Raw genomic sequence first — 23,305 nt, 5'->3', positions numbered from 1 at the left:
TGTGTTACTAAGTTTAAAGTCATACCCTTAGGAATGGGCTACAATGACTTGAATTCCAAAACTTTTTTCTCTGGCTTTCCAAGTTTTTGCTCCTTTTTGAGACCATTGTAAATAGCCCACCTCCCAGAATGAATCAGACAGCAAAAAAAAAATTTGAAATTTAGCCTTGAGCATAACTACTTCAAACCCAGAAACCAGAGTTTGCCTAAGCAGGATGAGAGGTACTTCCTGTAACATTCTCCTTGGGACTCCCAGGCGGTGGTCGCCATCTTTCCACACCTTCAAGACCCCTGATTGACTTGGAGAGATTTGTTACCGTGCGCTCTGGTGCTTATTACTTGTTTCAGCTTATGACATTATTAATTAAATTGCCTGTGGATATGCTGTTTTATTTATTATCTATAAAGCAAAATGTTGTTTTTTGTCATTCTTTACAACGCATTTTTCTTTCTCCAATTTGCATGTGAGGTGAAATTTACACATTTGGCAATATTGAATCTTCTTTTTTGAATGAAATTTCTGATTTCACAAACCCAGTTTGTCCAAACGAGATATGTATTAAAAGTGTCAGCTTGCTAACTCTGTATTTAGAATTTGCCACAATTTGTTCATGAGCTGGTATTTAACTATTGTTTATTAGAAAATAATTGATGCATTGAGGTAGACCGGTAGATTTCTACTGTTGGAAACTATAGGGTGTTACTTTGCATATTCTCTCCCTCCTAAAGATCACACAGTAAATACTAATGAGGGAATAACAAGTTTCTCAAAGATGAAAATCTTGTTCACACAAGATAGCAACTTAAGTCATTATTTCTGTTTTGCAATCAAAATGTCTTTTGCTGTCTATGCCAAATAATTAGATGCAACAGGATTGTCTTAGTCTATTAAAATGGGATAAAAATATAGGCATATCTAAATATGAGAATTACTATTGGTTTTTTAACCCTTTGCACTCGCTTGCTTTTTTCTCGATTCCTTTATTCTAATGCTAACCGTGTCGAGTCACACTCGACATCCGAGTGCAAAAGTTACTCTCAGACTTTGTAAATGTAAGTCAGTTTAAACCAGGTAATCTCTTCCTGAGTGTCACCTTAGGTTTATAGGTAATAATGACTGTGACTACTGTCAGTAAGAGAGAAAGGCATGTACAAAGACATTAGGAAAGAGAAAGATAAGAGAAAGATAGTAGGGGGAAAGGCAATGTTGAATTTGCTCTTCAAAAAGAAAAAATAATACTCTGAGTACTTGCTGTGTAAGCCTGTTTTAATCACTTTCTTCATGCGCTGTATGCACTATTTGACTTGATCCTGCTAACAATCCATGAGGTGTAGGTACTATGCTCTTCATTTTACAGATGGCAAACCTAGTCTTTGTGTGGTTAACTAGTTAGCACAGCTATCCAGATGGGAAGGGGGGAGGGAGGAAGGGTGTTGTGGTCCAGCATTCAAATGAAGGCAGTCTGACTCCAGAGTGCTCTGCTGTTGTGCCTCCCGGGCACTGGTGAAAGAATTGAGACATGTCTTGGCATCAGCACAATCTATGATTTTGTCCAGAAACTTGCTTTTGACTGTGTTCAGTAATGATAATGATAACCAAACTCACAAGAATACATTATCAAGAATGCCATTTCTATCCCTCCCCATTTCAATAAAAATTAGACCCTGGATGTTTTTCTTACTTGATTGGCCATAGTATTTCCTACTAGCAAAAAGATAATGCGGAAAGTACAAATACCATTGTTTTATAGTGAAAGCAGAGGGATTAGTTGATTTTTAATGACTAATAGTTACCAAATTATGGTAATCTAGTGTTTTCATCTATAAACTGAAAATACTCACAAAGAGAGCATACCTGATTTCAATCAGCTCTAGATAATGCTGGTCAAGGCCACCAGACTTCCCTCTGAATTTCCCATTGATAGATGCCATGTGAGGATAGGAACCATCACGTGCTGAATACCTATTATATGTCATCTATTATTGACTATTTTAATCATAACTCTGACGTGGGTAGTGAATGCTATTCCATTTTATGGGTAAGGAGGTGCTCCGGGTAATTACAATTCCGCTCAAAGGCCACAGTGCCCGTTTTTGGCAGGTGCATAGATTGAATTCAGAACCTTCTAGCTCCTTGGGTTCTCATATCCCCATAGAAAGATTGAGAGCCTTGACATAATAGGTACTGAATAAATAATTAATGGCTGGGTAATATCTGATACATTTAATTTTCTTAAAAATGACAACTTAGTTGAATTTGGGATGTTTAGAAAATTTAATTACATTTACTAGTACATAAATTCTATGTGTAATTTCTATTAATGTCAAATTCTATCTGTTATAGTTCCTTTTTTTGTAGGAGTCAGTAGGGAGGCCCAGAAAGTTTCCCTACTGTCTCAGTGTATCCCTTGAAGCATGGAACCTGGAAAGATAGACTGTCATGTCACCACAGTGACTTTAGCAGACTCTGCATGCTGGGCTGAAGATTTCCACTGTTTGAGTAGCTTAGGTATTTTTGCTGTATACATATTACTATTCTGTTTACATATAATAATGCTGTTTTTCTTTTTCTTAGGCCGTTTTGACAGAATACAAATTAAAAGCAATTGAATATGTTCATGGATATTTCTCTAGTGAACAGGTATTCCTCTATTTGTTTAATCAAATGTCTTTTTCTTTCTTCCTTTTTCTTTTTTTTTTACCTGATGTTCTGGTTAATGTCTATTTCCCTGCTGGTCAAGTCAGAATTGCTTTTATTTTGTTGCTATATTTATTTAGGAATTTCAGAAGCTTTCACTTTTAGCAGAAAACTTTACTGAATTTATAGCTGGGGTATTTTATAAACATGCCCTCTTTCACCACAATATGCTAACATGATTTTAAAATGCAGTGTTTAAAAAAATCAGTTCAAAGTATTTGTCATTCTGGACACAATATCATACATCTTACCTAATAGTAGACAAACATGTAAGTTGACCGTACCTCCACTATGCCCACAGCCTATCAGAGTGAGTATGCAAATTAGAAGGCCAAAGATGGCAGTGCCCAGCTGCTCCAGGCGCGGAGTGGCCAGGCGGGGCAGGACACCTGCTATGAGAGGGAGTTGCGGGGGCAGGACGAAGGGATCTACCAGGAGCAGAGTGCTGCAGCGAAGATGAAGATGGCAGACTCCAGCCTGAGTCTGCAGCAAAGATGAAGATGGCAGACTCCGGCCTGAGTCTGCAGCAAAGATGAAGATGGCAGACTCCGGCCTGAGTCTGCAGCAAAGACGAAGATGGCAGACTCCGGCTGGAGCAAAGGCCTGGATCCCGGGTGCCGGAGGAAAACCGGTGCTGGAAGCCAAGGGAAGGAAGGCCTATTGCACGAATCTCTTCATGCAACGGGCCTCTAGTAAATTTATAAACTTCTAGTCATAAATATACTCGTTTGGGTAGTATTTTTAAGTTAATTGCAAAATTTACTGCATATTTTAAAAGCAAACTTGAATAAGTGGTGAAATATAAGTAATTTCTATAACTGCCAGAAGACCAATGATAGTTTAGTGAAAATCTTTTACCTAACTTTAGGGAGAGTTTGCTAATTTTAAAAAATATGTATGCATGTATATACACACATGTACATTGAAAGGCCAGATTCCTGAGGAACATTTAGAAAATACTTGATAGAAAACTAGGGCAAAAATAGAAATGTACATCTGGAGAACGGTTGTGGGAAAGGATAAGAACATAAATAAGGTAGACAATGTATGTAGTATCTATAGATTGAGTTAGTAAATGTTCCAACTTTTCATCTGTTTCTTAAGATGTTCAAAGCGTGAAGCTTGAAGCTTAAGCCTTAGAAGTTTTGCCTCCTAAATTCTAAAAAGCTACTTTATGACTTGCTTGTGTTGCTGCCTATTTAATGAGTGTTTGTAGAAAACTTCTCTTAGTAGTTATTCCACTTTGCTAAAGTCATTGAAAATTTTATTAAGCCACTTTCTAAGGCTACTTTGTATAGTAAAGATTTTTCTTCCAATATCAGACATGATACGTATAGTTTTATGACTGGTAAAGTGCCAGGTAGTACTTACTATATAGTATAAACATTCCTATAAAGTAAAGACATATAATACACTCTCAACAAATTATTTTCTATTTTTGTATCTCTTTATAAGGAGTAAAAAATATTTTTATTCTTCTATTCATACCACATTGAGACCATAATATATTTTTAGGAACTCATAATAATATAATTCATTAACCCAGATTTTATTACCCTCTCTTTCTGAGTTCTTTCCCCTTACCCCCCGCAGAGTGTCTTGGGGCATTTAACCAGGGTTGTAGTGACCATATAGAGACTGTAATATTCTGAACTTGATGCCTTGCTCACTTCTTGCTCGCTATCTCACAATATCACCCTCATTTGTTTGAAATTCACTAGTGATGGTGGGTGTGAGAGCCTACCTCAAAATGATCTCCCATTTAGAAGCTGCTGGAGTATTCCTGGTGATTCTTACATTTTTTAGGGAATAGATCTGTGATATAAATATGAATATTATGCCTTCCAGATTCAAGTAAAAGAGTAGAAGATAGCCGAAACCGGGTTAGCTCAGTGGATAGAGCGTCGGCCTGCGGACTCAAGGGTCCCAGGTTCGATTCCGGTCAAAGGCATGTACCTTGGTTGCGGGCACATCCCCAGTAGGGGGTGTGCAAGAGGCAGCTGATCGATGTTTCTCTCTCATCGATGTTTCTAACTCTCTATCCCTCTCTCTTCCTCTCTGTAAAAAATCAATAATAAAAAAAAAAAAGAGTAGAAGATAGTGGACCTACACTAAACCACACCATTGAATACCCTTTTGTGATTGACTAAGACTGATCTCCATTAAATTTTTAAATATTTCCATTCATAATATATCTTTACTAGTGTCCCAGTGCACAGATTCGTGCACATTGAAAGGAAATTAATTAGAAGAAATGTTTTAATATCGCTATTTGTGTCTTGCTAATGAAAAGAAAATAGGATTCTACTGAGTCTCCTATCTACCTACTCCAGGACATCTGTGAGGATCAAATAAGATGAGGCACCGGAAAATGCTTCACAAACATTTGGTTAAACTGTAAAATGTTTGCACCTGGCTATAAAGCCAGTCAGGTTCCTGGGCTGAAGAAACTCCAAGGATGCTAGTCGCTAGGAAGAGGAAGCCAGGCATTGTTACGTGATGTCATTACCTGGCGCCCACAGCCATCGTTGCTGGGCTGGGCTGTGGACCCATTTTGCGCCAAGGGGTCTTGGCAGTGTTGGCTGTGATTTGGTGGGGTGTCACTCTGGGGTGGTGGTGGGCCTGTGTTCCACTCGGGGGAAGCCAAGTATTGGTTTGTCAGCGCCAGGTCTGTGGTGCCGTTTATTTTTAAATGGCAAGTGCGTGTCATGGCAGCTCCTGCGTTGAGCATCTGCCCCTGGTGGTCAGTGCATGTCATAGCTACTGGTTGGATAGATATGTATGTATAAGTTGACTTTTTAAAAATATATATATTTTATTGATTTTTTATAGAGAGGAAGGGAGAGGGAGTTAGAAACATTGATGAGAGAGAAACATCAGTCAGCTGCCTCCTGCACACCCCTTACTGGGGATGTACCTGCAACCAAGCTACATGCCCTTGACCAGAATCAAACCTGGGACCCTTGAGTCCGCAGGCCAACCCTCTATCCACTGAGCCAAACCTCTTAGGGCCATAAGTTGACGTTTTGTCTCCATCTAGTACTTTTCCAACCTTCCTTTTCTTTATGTATTTTAGTTTTCCTATCTATAATAATAAAAGCGTAATATGTTAATTGGACCGGACGTCCTTCAGGACCAAGCTGCTATGGGCTGGGGCCGAGGCAGAGTCCGAGGCAGTGGCCCTCAGCCCCTGAGGCAGAGGCAGAGGTGGGTGGAGGCAGGCAGGCGGGGGCCAAGGCATAGGCAGATGCCCCCTGCTGCCTTGGCAGCTGGGGGCTGAGCCCCTTGCACAAATTTCGTTCATTGGGCCTCTAGTATCTTATATTGTTCTTTATTTCTAAACCAGTGCTGTATAAGACTTTCTACAATGATGGGAAAGTTCTCTGTCTTTACTATCCATTATGGAAGCTACCAGCTTCATATGGTTATTGAGCACTTTAAAATATGTCTTGTACCAATAAAGAACTTAATTTTTTATTTGATTTTATTTCAGTTTATGTGAATTTAAGTAGCTGCATGTGGTTACTCTATTAACACAGTCTAAACTCTGGTGCCATGCTTACCCCTCATCATCTGGGCCCAGCAGAACATTTTGTATAGTAATTCAAAATACTGAAATAAACCTTGCAGAAATTTTTGCAAACACATTTCATTAGAGCTAAATTACTTATTTACTTTCAGGTGGTTGAATTACTGAGGTACTTCTCCTGGGCTGAGCCTCAGTTGAAAGCAATGAAAGCATTACAACATGTAAGTAACTTATTTTTCCTTAGAATATAGAATTTAAATATTTTGGATTCTCCCCTAATTTTCTATAATTCATCTCAAGTTGTAATTTGTTTGTATTTTTAAAAACCGATCCTAAACTGTAGTTTACTTTTATTATTCAAAATAACTTAAAAATTAAAGCTTCTCAGTATAAATTTAAATTATGTATACTGTACTATTAACCCTTTGCATCCCAGATTGCAAGAGGAATGTCCGACTGCCGGTTTAAGCCAGATCCCACAATCGGACATCCCCCAAGGGGTCCCCTGCAGGCTGGGCTGAGGTACTCCCCCCCCCCCCCCCCTGCACAAATTTTGTGCATTGGGCCACTAGTCTATGTATATAAAAGCCAAGCAACCAGAACGATGGAACGACCGATTGCTATGACGCACAATGCGGTGGCCAACCTGCCTGATCAGGGCCTCAATGAGCACCCCAACCTCCTGCGGCCCCTCCCTCCCCACCAACCCAACCCCTGATCGGCCCCCACCACCCCGATTGGGGGCGGGGCCGGCCGGCCAACCTCCCGCTTCCCCTTCCCCCTTCCGGCCCGGCCCCGATCAACCCCCATTGGGGCATGCTGACAGGACCCCACCTTTGCACAAATTCATGCACCGGGCCTCTAGTCTAATATAATAACCACTGGCTACATGTTTTTTGGAGTACTTAAAATCTGGCTAGGCTGTCTGAGGAACTATATATTTTTTTAATTAATTTTAATTTATAAACAGACACAGATGCCTAATGTCTATTGTGTGGACTGCACAGTTCTACAGCCTAGATTAACAGAGGCATCTAAATTTAGACAACATCTTTAATAATAAAAGCGTAATATGCTAATTAGGCTGGACAACCTTCCACAAGAAGCTGGGGCTGCGAGGGGAGCCCAGGTCCTGAGTGCCTGCTGGCGGCCAGAGGGAAGCCCAGGTCCCAGATGCTGGAGGGAAGCCCAGCTCCTGGGTGCCAGAGGGAAGCCGGTGTCAGCAGCCAGGGGAAGGAAGGCCTACTCTTTTTTTTTTTTTTCTATACTATGGTTTATTACAAATGTCTCCTACCTAGTGTCAGTAAGTTGAAGTTTGTTTGTTGTTGTTTTTTTGACATATTTTTTTTATTGAGGTATTGTATGTGTACATGTCTTACCATTGCCCCCCCCCCCACACACACACCCATACATGCCCTCACCCCCCAGAGTTTTGCGTCCATTGGGAAGGCCTACTCTTGCACAAATTTCTTGCATTGGGCCTCCAGTTCAGCTATATAGAAAGTTTTTTGTAGAGTATCAGGCATAGGTAGCTTTAAGGAAATCTATAGATTCTTAACTTCCTAAACTAATTTGCCTAAGAAAGTGTCTGAGTCTGTTAGTGCTTCTTCTTTTTAACAATTGTTTTTTTTCTGCCTTACCAAAAAGTGGTTATTTCACCCAGCCACCCATCATCTAGGGATGAAGATCTTTCCCCAAGGGCCAAAGAGACAGTGCAACCTCCTGAGAGGGAGAGCAAAGCAAGAGCTTCTGTAAGAAATACTGTCGGGGACCTTGCTTATTTTATCAAGCTAACAAACTCATGACATAGCTCTGAGGCCTGCTTGCCTATTTGCTTACCTTAGAATTAAAAACCAGAGGTGAGAAGGTTAGCACAGACACAACTTAATTAATTTATTTGAATTAAATTAAGCCCAACCTTTTCTGACAAAGTCTGAAAGACTGACTTTGACAAATAGGTTACATAATACATTTTCATATATGAGTTCCAAGATTTTTTACAAATATATAATCTATCCTATATAACAAAAGCCTAATATGCTAAGTGTCCAGGCTTCTAGTTGGCCATTCAACCAATCAAACCATAATATGGTAATCATATGTTAAGGCCGCTCAACTGCTCACTATTACATGCACTGACCACCAGGGGGCAGATGCTCCAACTGGTAGGTTAGCTTGCTGCTGGGGTCCGGCTGATCGGGACTGAGCGAGACAGACTGGACACACCTTGGAGCCCTCCCGCAGTCCCTCCCTGGCTGGCCAACCTCCTGAGTCCCTTCCTGGCCCTGATTGTGCTCCGGTGGGGTCCCTCGGCCTGGCCTGTGCCCACTTGCAATCCGGGCTGAGGGGACTCCCTCTCACCCCGAGTGCATGAATTTCGTGCACCGGGTCTCTAATACATATAAAAGCCTAAGCGACCGTTGTGACTGAATGACTGGAACCACCAGAACGACCGCTCGACCAGTCGCCATGACATGTATTGACCACCAGGGGGCAGGCGCTCAATGCAGGAGCTGCCCCCTGGTGGTCAGTGCGCTCCCACAGACAACCTCCCACGGTCCTCCTCCAGCCAGCTACCCCCCCCCCCCCGCCCCCATAGGCCTTGATCTCTGGCCAGGCCAAGGGACCCTGCCTGTGCACGAATTCGTGCACTGGGCCTCTAGTAAACTTATAAATAAGGAAATCAATCTTTTACAAATATTTACACTTCTGGTAATTTTTTAGATGTCAATTTAAAAACATACAAATTCTTTTGGTGGTACATGAATAAAAATATTTAAAAATCACCGATCCAAATTTAGGAATCTGTTGGGTGTTGATTTTAAGTGATATTACATTGGCTTTGCTTTGGATTGCCTCCATTTTTAACGTAAATCTTTAAATTGGCCAAATCTTCTACCTGCTCTTCAAAAATAAAGAACCTCGTTCAAATAAGTTATGTAATATTCCATATAAATTTGGGGTGCCACAATGCACATTAACATAAGACTTAAGAGCAGTGGTTCTCAACCTTCCTGATGCTGCGACCCTTTAATACAGTTCCTCATGTTGTGGTGACCCCGAAGCATAAAATTATTTTCATTGCTACTTCATAACTATAATTTTGCTACTGTTAATGAATCGTAATGTAAATATCTGTGTTTTCCGATGGTCTTAGGCTCTACATCAGCTGCTCTCAAGAACTGCTAGCAGGGTTGCCTAAGACCATCGAAAAACACAGATATTTACATTACAATTCATTAACAGTAGCAAAATTACAGTTATGAAGTAGCAACGAAAATAATTTTATTGTTGGGGGTCACCACAACATGAGGAACTGTATTAAAGGGTCACGGCATCAGGAAGGTTGAGAACAACTGCTTAAGAGAGTTCTGCAGTAAAGAAACCTGTTTAGTCCATCTTTTTCTAACTGGTCTTACTGTAACACTCATTTTTAGTAACACTACATAGCACCATGGACCTCATTTTAAGAAGTGCTGATTATGGCATACCTTGTACTTTAAGAAATGTAGTTGTTTTTTTTTTTTTTTTTTTTACCTTTTTGAGCAATATATCTCCCATATTTGCAAATATCCTTTTTAGCCAACCTTTTGGAGGAAAGTAGTACATGTAAATTATTTTTTCTATGGAAGAACACATTGAGAAATATGGATTAAAAAAGAGCACATAGGAGAATTTAGATTTTTATTTGAAATAATTACATTGAAAGGTGAAGTTTAATTCTGATATTAGTTAGAGCTTACTTTTGAGTAAGCAGTTTTCACCTCAAATATTTAAATTACAAACATTGACTAGTTATTCATTCCCCCAAATTTTCTGGCTTGAAAATTTCTCATGTTCAAATTAAAATTATTTTTATATTAATAGAAAATGGTGGCTGTTCACCCAGCAGAAGTGGTCAAAATACTCAACTGTTTCACCTTCAGTAAAGACAAACTATTTGCTCTTGAACTATTAGCTTCGTAAGTATTACTTTTTTTTTTTTCCTTCATTGGAGGAAAGTTCGAGGATTTTTTAAGAGTCTTTTAACTCAGTGTTTGTTAATCTCTCAGAATTATATTATTAAATAGAACTCTAATAAAATCTATTAAAGTATAATGCTGAATTCTTATATCAAAATATCTAGTGTGCTTATTACACATGACAATAATTTACAAAATAATGGGGCTTATGAAGTTTAATTATTTGTTTTAATTTATCTGTATATTAATGACTTGCTTTGCCTCCCTACTGTGAATAACTTGAAAGGCTCATTGATAAAGTCATAGGATTTATAGTTAGATAGATTCTACCACATTCTGATAACTTTTTTTTTGGCTTTATATGTACTTATTCTTTCTGGATCTTATTTTCCTCACTTGTAAAAATAAGGACCTCACTGAGCTACTTAATAGGGTGTGTGAACTTTAAATACTATACGATATGCAAAAGCTCCTAGCACAGCATTTAATACATGATTATAATGAACGTAAGCCCAAAGAGAAAAGGACTCTTCCCTTCTGCATAAATGAAAAAGTCTCTAAGTTGTTTGTTTATAGCACTTGCATTTTTAAATTCCTTATATACGGTATTTATAAAACACAAAATTTATCATAAGGTAAAACTTCATCTTTAGATCAATCATAATTTTTATGCATTTAACACAGGGGTTTGTTTTATTATAATAGCTCTCGTAGCACTCAGTGAGAGGGTGTATTTTCAAGAATCTCAAAATAGTGAATTTTATGTATAGCATTACTTTGTTACTTTGAGGTAGCCAGATAAACCTCAGTTATTATATTTACCACCTTTATATAACATTTTATTTATATTCACCAGTTAATTAATCACACTTTTCTCTCTCTGTCATGGACAACAGCTTACTCAGATATATTTGTGTGGTAAAACAAGAGGTCAACAGGCCTCTGTATGCTGTCCTGGTTCTTAAGTGAAAAACTAAATTGTATTTCTTTTGTAGAAACATTGTTGATGCACAAAATTCTCGTCCCATTGAAGATTTATTCAGGATAAATATGTCTGAGAAGAAACGATGTAAGAGAGTACTTGAGCAGGTAATTATCTCAAGATTGCTATATAAATGGTACCGTGGTTTTTTTGAATGTTGATGAAGAAAAAAGTTTTAATCTTTTTCCTATACTAACTTTGATGAATAACCTGACTGCTGCCATGTGATGGGTTAATGATGACATTCTTACAGAATATGCAGAAGAAATAGAGCTGAGTGAAAGGGACACTGTAGGATGAAGAGATAGCTTGAAAGTGAGGAGCCAGTTGGCCACTCAGTTTGAACCTCATGTGGCATTTATTCTCAGTTCCTTGATAGCTTTACCATGGCTCCAAGCTTTTGTCTTTAATTTTTTCTGTTTAGGAACTTAGTTGTTTGAATTTGCTTTGTCATTAAACTTATATTAATCAAATTCATAAGAGATGAACAATAAAGCAAAATCCCAGTTTATTAATTTAAAACCTCTGGGGAGGGTGAAAAGTGGTACTTGCCCAAGGCTAGAAAACTTGATTTGTCATATAAGGTAGTGACTTCTTAGGATTTTGATGGCTGGAAACTGAATTAGTAATTGAAGGCTAGGCCTTGCAGCCTAATCATTAATCCTGACACCCTTTACTAAGCTTAGGGAGAGTAGAGAACTTTGCCTTAGTCATAAATTACTGTAGCAGAAGCAATACTTAAGTCCACATTTTTTGTTATTGTTAATACTCATCTGAGGATATTTTTCCCATTGGTTTTTAGAGAGAGTAGAAGGGAGGGGGAGAGACAGAGAGAGAGAAACATCTATGTGAGAGAGACACAATGTTGCCTCCTTGCACACACCTGCCCGCATCCGGGATCAAGCCTAAAACTGAGGTACGTACCCTTGACCAGAATTGAACCTGTGAACCTTCAGTCTGCAGTCCAATACTCGAACCAATCAGCCAAACTGGCTAGGGCCTAAGCCCACATTTTAATACCTTTTTTTTTTTTTTTAAATTACAGTTGACATCCTATATAGTAAAGAAGTAATATGCAAATTGATCCTCACACCATCGCACAAGATGGTTGCCCCCATGTGGTCAAACATGGCCACCACAAGATGGCTGGCAGGGGAGGTTAGTTGTGGGCGATCAGGCCAGCAGGGGAGGGCAGTTGGGGGTGATTGGGCCTGCAGGGGAGCAGTTAGGCGTCGATCAGGCTGGCAGGGGAGTTGTTAGGGGGTGATCAGGCTGGCAGGCAGGCTAGTGGTTAGGAGCCAGCAGTCCTGGATTGTGAGAGGGATGTCCGACTGCCATTTTAGGCCCGATCCCATAGGCAGTCGGACATCCCCCAAGGGGTCCCAGATTGGAGAAGGTGCAGGCTGGGCTGAGACAACCCCCCGCAGTGCACAAATTTCATGCACCGGGCCTCTAGTGTAATATATTAGTTTGAGGTGTACACCCCAGTGATTAAACATTCTATAATTTACTAAGTCATCATCCTGTTAGAACTCATACCCATCTGACACCAGATATAGTTATTCAAATATTATTGACTATACTCTTTATTCTGAACTTTACATCCACATGACTATTCTATAACATCCAATTTGAACTTCTAAATCCCTTCACCATTTTTACCCATCCTCCCAGTCTCCCTCCTATCTGGCAGCTGTCAGAAATGACTTCTATATCTAAGAATCTGTTTTTGCTCTGCTTGTTAATTTATTTTGTTTTTTAGATCCTCTTGTTGATAAATATATACTTACTAGAGGCCCAATCCATGCCATTCGTGCACGGGGGTGTGTGTGTCCCTCAGCCCAGCCTTCACCCTCTCCAGTCTGGGACATCCCTCCCACAATCCAGGACTGCTGGCTCCCAACTGCTCGCCTGCCTGCCTTCCTGATTGCCACTAACTGCTTCTGCCTGCCAGCCTGATCCCCCCCTAACCACTCCTCTGCCAGCCTGATTGCCTCTATCTGCCCTCCCCTGCAGTTCTGGTCACCCCTAACTGCCCTACCCTGCAGGCCTGGGTCCCCCCCAACTGCCCTTCTCTGCAGGCCCAGTCACCCCCAACTTCCCTCCTCTGCCAGCGTGATTACCCCTAACTGCCCTCCCCTACAGGTTTGATAGCCCCCAAGCCTCCTGCTCTCTCCAGCTCCGTGTCTGCTGCCATTTTTGTTGGGATTTATTTATCTTCTGTAATTGAAACTTTGTAGCCTTGAGCAGAGGCCAGGGCAGGCCAGGGCTGCGGGAAGCTTGGCTTCCTCCATTGCCAGGGAAACCCAAGCCTCCTGCTGGCTCCATGGCCGCAGCCATCTTGGTTGGGTTAATTTGCATAGTCACTCCTGATTGGCTGGTGGGCGTGGCTTGTGGCATAGCAGAGGTACAGTCAATTTGCATGTTTCTCTTTTATTAGTGTAGATCAGGGGTCCTCATACTTTTTAAACAGGGGTCCAGTTAACTGTCCCTCAGACCGTTAGAGGGCCAGACTATAGTTTAAAAAAAACTATGAACAAATTCCTATGCACACTGCACATATCTTATTTTGAAGTAAAAAAACAAAACGGCAAAAACACCCGCATGTGGCCCACGGGCCGTAGTTTGAGGACGCCTGGTATAGATTGTCAATTTATTGTTCATATGTGTTATCTTTTTTTTCCTTCTTCTTAAAAGAAGATACTTTAACATTTCATGTAATACTGGTTTGGTTGTGATCAACCCCTTTAACTTTTTCTTTCTTGTCTGGGAAGCTCTTTATATGTTCTTTGATTCTAAATTGATAGCTTTGCTGAATTGAGTGATCTTGGTTTACATATAGTAAGCCCTTGATTTTGCGGACCTTGATTTAACACACTTTGGATTTAACAGACAAAATTTCCAGTCTGTATGTCATATGTGAAAATTAACACCCTATTAATTTTTAAATGCTTTTAACCAAGATTTGCTTATAATTAAATTAACAGGTTATTTTTTTGTTATTCATTCACTACTACTTTTTTTAAATTTTAGTGAATAGGTCATAAGTTGGAAAAAAATACTGTAGTAATTTCAGTGACATAAATATTACATATCCAGAGCTATAATCTACATATTTAAATCCAAGGGTCACTGCTTGTAAACAATGTTAGGCGAATGATGAGAATGTGATCACACCACATAATATGCAATTGGTTGTCCCATGGCATGACTCTCGTCAGCAGTTTTAACTCCTGCTGGCTGATGTTTCTTTTTGTGCTACGCCACATCCCAGCCATGTGCATTTGTTTATTAACAGTGACTGGTGAATGCACACTTTTACTAGACCTATTCAGTATAAATTTAAAATTACTATAATACATATAGAAAACTTCTCTGTGAAATTAAGCTTTCCATAAATAATTTTAATTATACAAATGTTTCTGCATAAGTAAAAATAGGTCAACTAATTTGTCAATTTTAGGTAACTAATCTTTTTCTCTTGATGGTCTTGAACCTTTTGCATGTGTCTTGGTTTTGGGTGTCTTTAAGTTCATCTTTTTTGGGACTCTGCTTCCTGGACTTTTACATCTATTTCCTTCACCAGGTTAGGGAAGTTTTCTGTCATTTTTTTTTCTTCAAATAGGTTTTCAATTTCTTGCTCATTCTCTTCTCCTTCCGATACCCCCATGATGCAATGTTGGCACACTTGAAGTTGTTCCAGAGGCTCTCCACACTGTTACTGGAAAGGAGTCCAGCCTGTAGCAGTTCTTCCTAGGGCTGGCCGGTAGTGTGTGGGTTCTGGATTTTGTGCACAAGAGATTTCACAATATGAGTTCAGGTGATTTTGAGAGTCCATTTATTAAAGTTAGCGACAGTGAAAGAAGGAAGGGCTTAGGATAGAAGAAGCAATAGGAGAGCCTAGGAGAGGCTGCTTTGGCAATCTAGAAATGTTATAGGAAATAAATGTCTGGGCTGGACTGTTGTCAGCTCACTGGAAAGTCAAAGAGAGGGGGCCTTGGAGACAGGTTCACGGGGCTTGCCTGGGATTAGCTGCTGCTGCCCATTGCTCCCCTGGTTGCAAGTCTTGTGGTGTCCATTAGAGTTTAGTTGATGCATGCCTGTGGGGGGAAAGGAGGCTTTGAAAGGGAAAGGTGTGGGTATGCTTCTGGGAGGGAGAGCATGAGCTAGAAGCTTCGTTTTGATGGTGTAAGGCTGGGAGTTTAGGAAAGTTTTAGGGGAGGGTCTCTTAGAGTTTCATCAGCTTTTCTGGGACTGGAATGGAAATACAACTGAGACCTAGGTGTTACCTCTAGGACGGTGATCTTTTGTATCTGGCTATAAATTGTTTGGCCAGTTTGTTCAGCTATCTATGTCAATTTCCTCATTCCACTTGCTCCGGAATTTTCTGCGCTTCTTACTATCCTTCCTTAAGTCTATCTTCAGTTATAATTTGGGTTTTGGATTCTTTTTTTCTTTTTGTTGTTCTGATTGAGTGTCTTTTGCTTCTTTATTTTCCAAATTGCTGATTTGATTCTCAGCTTCATCTGCTGTACCGTTAATTCCTTATAAATTATTCTTTATTTCAATTAGTATATCCTTCATTTCTGACTGCTTTCTATGTCCTTTTTCATGATGTTGAAAATCCTGTTGAAAAAGAATTTATATATACAATATAGGATTTTCTATATACAATATCATGTCATCTGCAAAGATACATATAATTTTTTCCTAATGACCCTGGCTAAAACCTCCAGTACAAGTTCAATAGAAATGGTGAGAGTAAACATCCTTATCTTCTTTCTGATCTTTAAAAGTTTGTATCTACTTCACTAAGTTCTATGAACCTCTCACTTAATAAGTTCCTTAACCATTGTTTTGAACTATGTATCTGGTAGTTTGCTTGCCTCCATTTCATTTATTTTGAAAATTTATTATTTTGGAAATTTCTCCTGTTCTTTCATTTAGAACCTATTTCTTTGTCTCCACATTTTGTCTGCTTCCCTACGTTTGTTTCTATGTATTAGGTAGAGCTGCTACATCTCCTGGACTTGATAGAGTGACCTTGTCCTGTAGGGCCCTGGCTCAGCCTCCCCGGTCATAGTAGTTGGGTGTTCCAGATGCACCCCTGTGTGTGCTGTGTGCACTGTCCTGCTGTAGTGGAACCACAAATGCTATTGGTGTCACTGGAAGGAATTGGCTGTGAGTACCTTCTGTGACTACAATGGAGTTGATCCTACAGAGCAGGACTTGCTTCACTGGGGCTTTGGTGTTCCCGGAGTCTGCACCTGAGTGTGTCCCTTTTGTAGATGGTAGGGTGGTAATCTGGTATGATCTGAAGCTGTCCATCGGGTGCACTGACTTTGGGGCCTCCCAGGAGGAGCAAGGTCAGTTAATACATGTGCCTTGCCTGGGGCCACCTAGCTCAAGCTACCCAGTGATCCGCAGATGGCTGTTACTTGTCTTGGGATTGGAGGTGCTCAGGAGAGGCCAAGCTGCGAACCAAGTCCAGCAGCCACTAGTGCTTGGCCTGGGGCCACTTAACAAGAGTTACAGCATACACATAAGCCAGATGCTGCTTGTTTGACAAGTTTTAGTAAAGTCTGAAGCATGAGGCAAGAGAGACCATTGGTATGGAAAAGCCACTGGAAATGTCTTGGATGGGCCCACAATTGGGTGGGGTGGGGTCTCAGGGAATCACCAGGTCAGGGCAGACAATGTTAGCTAGGTTGATGGAGACTCAGATATGGTGCCCACCTGCTGGCTCTGTTTGGAGAGAGGGAATGTTTCAGAAAAAGGAACAGTGGCCTCTGTCAGTACTTTTTTTCTGGCAGAAAGCTGACCCTTCAGTTCTCGGCCTGATACTAAAAATTCAGTTCCTCCCCATGTGTTTCTGGCTCCTTTCAAGCTGCTTCCCCGGCACTAGAACTCGGAGGGTGAGAGTTGGAGTAAGTCCATGTACAAGCCCTTTAAGAGGAACTGCCTTGAACTCCAGCAGCCCTCCTTCTCACTCAGCCACAATTCCCACTGGTTTTTATAGCCAGAAGTTATGAGGACTTCCCTTTCTGTGAGCCCGTATTTCTTTACTTTAGTAAGTTCTTCATTGGTTTCCTTGACTAAGTTCTTTAAGGCATCAAGAATTTTCTGCTGTAGTTTTTTTCCTAATAAAACATTCTGATCATGTCATTTCTTTCTCAGAAATAATCTGGGTCTGAGTGTTCTGTGGAATAGTCCCTCTGGTCAATGTACAGTGTTTCTGGAAGGTAAACTTGAAGAGCCTTTAAAATGTTCACATCTTTTAATCCACAAATGCTATTTAGAAATTTATTCTGTGGAAATAAATAGAAAAGTACAAATTAATATATAAGGGTATTTATCCTGGAACTATTCATAATATTCCCAAATTGAGATGATTTTTAGGATTGGGCTATTAGTAGTAGGCTGGATTATATAGCTAATGATATGTGTGAATGAATTTACACTGAGTGGCCAGATTATTATGATCTCTGAACGCATAATAATCTGGCCACTCAGTGTGTGTGTGTGTGTGTGTGTGTGTGTGTGTGTGTGTGTGTATTAGAGGCCCGGTGCATGAATTCGTGCATGGGTGGGTCTGGCCAGCCTGACCAGGGGGATGGGACATAGGTGGTTGGCCAGCCTGCCTGCTGGTCGAACTCCTAGTCGAGGGGACAATTTGCATATTAGCCTTTTATTACACTGAGTGGCCAGATTATTATGCATTCAGAGATCATAATAATCTGGCCACACAGTGGATACAACTAATGTATCTCTACAACAATATATAGAATATCATACATATTTTTAAATAGAACTATTTATACATAACTTGATATTCCTATAACATAGTATAAATCTATTGGAATGTATATTATCTAATATAGTAATTTTCATTTACTTAATAAGTATTTATTGGTCAGTAACTCAATATGTGTTAAGCATCGTTTTAGAAGCTGGGGATAAAATATTAAACCACACCAAAGTCCCATCCCTCAATATATATCAAAGTTATATAACATTAAATTGAACACTCTGCTTTTTTTAACATTACAGCTCTTTAGACACCCCATGCCGCATGTTATTTGTTTCTGTTTCCTCCTTTAAGTTGTAAACTTCTTCAGAATGGAAACCATGTTTCTTTCATCTAAGTGATCTCCGTGCTTTGTCTGTAACATGAGGTTGGTGATTATAGAGTTGGACAATGTTATTTCTTGGTCATTGGAAAAATGGAACATATTCAATAGTAAATGGACATTTTTGCACACAGTTTACAAAATGCATTGTGAAGATATCTTTGAATCTTAGTCGTGACATTAAAAACTTTGTTACCATTTTAATAACTCCACTTAAATAAAGTGATTTTTACTTATTAATTTTGGTCATGTTTACCATTATAAGTGCTGATTGATATAAGAACAGATTGAATGGGATGCTGTTCCTTAATTCATGTTTTATAGCAGGACTTTCCAAAGTCCAGGATACTTAATTTTATAAGTTTATTTGTGTGTGTATTTTTACCACTCTCTTCTTTTTTATGTTACAGGCTTTCAAAGGAGGCTGCAAAGCTCCTCATGCTATGATATCTTCCTGTGGAACAATCCCAGGAAATCCATATCCCAAAGGAAAACCTAGTCGCATAAATGGAATTTTCCCAGTAAGCATACTTTTATAGCTATATCTGAAACTTCTTGTGGCTAAATGTGAAATATAGCATAGTTATGATATTTAAAGAAAATGTAAGTTGATGAGGCTTCTACAAAGAAAAGAAATTTTGTTATGTCAGCAACTTAATTCATATATTGAGAGTTGATATATAAACTACATTAAAGTATTTTTGTAAAATGGACAGAAGAACAAGCCAAATAACAAAGAAGATGATTTTGTTTTGTTTTTCCAAGTATTGTAGAAGCACTGATTTACATTTAGTAAAAGAGCATCTCTCAGTATTCCTCAGACAGTTTCACAGTTAAGTATGTTTGGAAAACTACATGCAATATTTTTTTCCTGGAAAATCCCATTGTATAATAAAGCCTCTGAGAAGTCTTATAAGAAAGAAACTGGTTTTTATATCATCCAGTGTTTCTAAGCTTTTTTGTAAGTTAGCTGTTTCAAAGAATGGTGTTTATTATTGTAATGTTATAAATAACCCTAAAACTTAGTGGATTAAAACAGAAAACATTTATCATCTCATGTAGTTGCTATGAATCAGGGATCTGGGAATGGCTTAGCTTGGTCCTGGCTCAGGGATTCTCATGAGGCTGCAGTTATCTGAAGGCTTAATTGGAGCTCCAGACTGTACTTCCAAAGTGGCTCACTTACATGCCTGGCAGGTTAGTGTAGGTTGTTGGCAAGAGGTCTTTGTTCTCTATCATAAGGACTTTTCCATAGTGCTGGTTGAGTACCTCATGACATGGTAGCTGACTTCCACCAGAGCCAATCATCTAGTAGAAGATAGGTGGAATCTGTGTTGTCTTGTATGACTTAGCCTTGGAAGTCAAATGCCATCATTTCTGGAATATCCTGTGTGTTGCACAGGTTAGCTCTATTCATTCTGGAAGGGGACTGAACAGAGCATGTTGGAGGTGAGGATCACTGGGCACCATCTTGGAAGTTGGCTTCCAACCATTTAGGGACACACACTATTAGGGTGACTCAGTGTAATAGTCAACTTATTCTGGCTTGTTAATTATAGCAGCCTTGAGTGAGGTCTCATTTGTTCTTGTATAATATAAACTATCATGCTTAATGCTTATAGAGAACACCATTTTTTTTGTCATTATGTTTCAACTGTAATACAGGTACTCTTTGATTCTTACATATACTATAGCATTGGAAGTCTTATTTCTGATTGCACCTGTTGGGAGGGAAAATAATTAAAGCGTGCTTTATCCTGTTCTCTTATTATGTGTGTACTTCTGAGGACCCCTGTACCTGTTTTGAGGATTCCGTGGCAGAAGAGTGATGAGGAACTTAACAGGGTCATGCATCCAGGGCAGGATTGAATCTGGAATCCAAGTCTTTAAATGCCTACCAGGTCCTTTTCTTCACTATAATACAGGCATTCATCAGAGATATTGTGGGTTCAATTCCAGACCACTTCAATAAAGGGAGTGCCACAATAAAGCAAGTCTTAACCTTTTTGTTGGTGAAGGTTTGCCTTTGATGTAAAAAATGCGATATCTGTGAAGTGCAATAAAGGAAAAGTACAATAAAATGAGATCTGCCTATATAGTGAGGGGTTTTTGTTTTGTTTTAGTGTTTCTTAAAAGTCTCAATTCTTTTTCTTTTTTACAGGGAACCCCTTTGAAAAAAGATGGTGAAGAATGTACCAATGAAGGCAAAGGGATAGCTGCACGGATTCTTGGACCATCTAAACCAGTATGTTTAGAAAATAAATGATGAAACAGGTCATAACTCTTAGATGTAGTTTTCTGTCTGTTCAAAGCATAAATTCTTTTTTGTGTGTTGGGAAGTTCAAAGTATACTAAAATCCCTCAGAAAATGCATGGCCTAGGACAATATAGTATAATTAGTTAATAGTGCTAAGGGCCCTTTTGAATTTAATGTTTTGTTTTAAAGTGAAAACACATAATTTGTTTTTATTTTTTTCTCCTGCCTCATTTAGCTGTTCCTTTGGAAGTATAAAGTATGGAGGGTTCACTTTAAGATTATGGTTTGGCCAAATTAGTGTTAGTGTTAGTAAAACAAGACAGAGCAAGGACTAAGAAGATTTTCAAGGGAGTGATAATAATTGATTGGAATATAAATTGAACAGAAGACAACCGGTGGCTTGAAGGATCATTAAAATTGAAGTACTGCAGGCCTCCACATTGCCACCTTGCAGTTCCTTCCTGTCCACCTGATAACTCCCATGGCAGTTGTTTATAGAAAAATAGTTACAGATCAGAATTTTTGCACAAGACTAGTGCATCGTACAGGACTGCCATTATGAGAGCTAGAAAGAATCTGGGTCCTTTATTGTCAGTAGAGCCCTTCTGCACCAAGAAAATAAGGATACGCTCCCTTTAGCAGGTGTGCTTGCTCATTCATGTGAGTCTCTCTCTCTCTTGTTCTCTCTCTCTCTCTCTCTATCATAAAAGTACAGTATTTGGCTTAGCTTTTCAGATACCTCTGCTTCTCTAGAGACCAGTTCTTTTAAGTTCTTTATTATTTATATAAGTTCCATCAAAGATAAAAGATTTGTGGATTTCAAAAGGCAAAAAAAAAAAAAATACTAAAATACTGAATTCATAATTCCAGGCTATATTCTGCTACATTTGGCAGCATGTTGAATGCTAAAGAAAACTGTTTTTTGTTTTTGATTTTCAAAAGGGGAAAAAAGGGTAAGATGAATGCATTCCTAATAAGTTTGGAGGAGTTTTGAAGGTTCTTGGGTAGCTTTAATTCCAAAAGCTAATGGATTTCTTTTGTTACATAGAAAGAGTTAGGAATCCTTGAATCAAATTAGGCAGATCAGAGAGAAATTGGCTGTTTGGGATAAGATCTGACCCTTCACTGGAGATGATTTGATGCTGAAATAAAACACTTCTGTGGCAATCTTGGGCAGGGTTTACCTTTGGAATTTAATAGGAACCACATGTTTTAAAGCAAATAAATTTTCCTTGTTTGTGCCATGTGTTGGTCCAGTAGCATTAGCTTTGCTGGGCATTTTTAGCCTCTTATGACTAAATATTTTGGAACAAGTTACATTTTGTTTTGCCAGCAGAGTGCTTAGTTGATTTACTTCTAACTGCTGTACTTTGCCCCCTCATTTAGCCTCCTTCAACATACAATCCACATAAACCCGTTCCTTATCCAATACCTCCATGTCGGCCACATGCAACTATTACACCAAGTAAGGAGTTCTTTCATGTTTTACACTTTTTTATTTTGCTCTTTACTTACTGAATTGAAAGTAAGTGTTGGTATATGTACTTGGGAAATCTCAAGCACCTATAAAATGTTCTGTGATTTCTTAACTTACCCACAGTCAGCTTAACTAGTGTCTTGGTCTACAACAATGCAGCAGATAATTTACTTAGGATATTTTCCTTTGGCTAAATGAATTATAGATTATTTTTCGACTTTATTTATTATCATGGCTTTTCTCTTTGGTAAATCGTCTTGAATCTCTTTTTGATAATTGGTATTCAAAGGCATCCTTACTGAACTTATAATAATTTAAGTATGGCAGGTTCTACCTGCCATGCCATTTAGTGAGCTTATGCCTGGGGTTAGCATGTAGTGTTGGAAATAAGAATCTCTAATTATCTTATTTGATCTATTTTCACCTAATCCAGTACCAAACCTTCACATACAACGCGACTCTATTATATTGCAGTTTTAAAAATAAATTAGATAGATGCATTAATATAGTTGAACTCGTGGCCACAAAATGATAATAAATTATATATTTTTCTATTATGTTTTTATTTTAGGTGCTTATAACAATGCAGGTCTAGTACCATTAGCCAACGTCATAGCTCCTGGTGTACCCCCTCCACCTCCATATACTCCTAATCCAGCAGGAACAGGTAAACTAATGTTATGGGGTGTTCAAAATATATAAATTATTCATACATGAATGTACACTTGGAAGGGATAGTTGTTTGAAATGGTGTATCATAAAAGAGGGAGCACAAACTAAGAGCCGATTGATGAATCCCAGTGTGATATGGAGATTTTCCTAGAGCGCTCTTCGACTACATGTGTGAACATGAGCGGGTTATAGAAATAAGAATCATTTCTCATGAGCAAGAAACTTCGGCAGAAAAAGTATAATTGTCTTAATGGATATTACCATTTGCGCAAATTATTTCTACCATGGGGAAGAAAGTCTTATAAGGGGGTGCTTAGAGGGGCTTAAACTCTTTCCCCAGCACTTTCCAGTTAACCTTTTCCTTGGGAACATGGGATATGAAGTATAAATATTTTATTCTATACTAGAGGCCCAATGCACAAAAATTCGTGCAAGAGTAGACATTCCTTCCCCTGGTTTCCCTGCAGCACCCGGGACCCGGGCTGCCAGCACTGGCTTCCCTCCGGGACCCGGGCTTCCCTCCTCCGGCCAGCCACAGGCACCCGGGACCCAGGCTGGCTTCACTCAGGCCCTGGCTTTGTCAGGAAGGATGACAGGAT

At 39.3% G+C, this 23,305-nt stretch overlaps 1 protein-coding gene across 2 annotated transcripts in view; it reads left to right on the top strand.

Annotated features, from left to right (window-relative positions):
* The window catches only part of PROSER1 (proline and serine rich 1), a 68,125-nt gene that overhangs the window by 1,055 nt on the left and 43,765 nt on the right, over positions 1 to 23,305 (top strand). For both annotated transcript variants that reach the window (XM_008160426.3, XM_054720363.1), the window contains exons 2-9: positions 2,575 to 2,640; positions 6,379 to 6,447; positions 10,094 to 10,188; positions 11,184 to 11,277; positions 18,711 to 18,821; positions 20,462 to 20,545; positions 21,944 to 22,022; positions 22,606 to 22,701. In XM_008160426.3, coding sequence (XP_008158648.1) covers positions 2,575 to 2,640; positions 6,379 to 6,447; positions 10,094 to 10,188; positions 11,184 to 11,277; positions 18,711 to 18,821; positions 20,462 to 20,545; positions 21,944 to 22,022; positions 22,606 to 22,701 — 694 coding nt within the window. The remainder of the gene's footprint in view (positions 1 to 2,574; positions 2,641 to 6,378; positions 6,448 to 10,093; positions 10,189 to 11,183; positions 11,278 to 18,710; positions 18,822 to 20,461; positions 20,546 to 21,943; positions 22,023 to 22,605; positions 22,702 to 23,305) is intronic.

The sequence above is a fragment of the Eptesicus fuscus genome, chromosome 8 (genome assembly GCF_027574615.1).
Source record: "Eptesicus fuscus isolate TK198812 chromosome 8, DD_ASM_mEF_20220401, whole genome shotgun sequence".
In the NCBI taxonomy this organism is placed as follows: Eukaryota; Metazoa; Chordata; class Mammalia; order Chiroptera; family Vespertilionidae; genus Eptesicus; species Eptesicus fuscus.
This window is presented reverse-complemented; position numbering and strand designations above follow the sequence as displayed.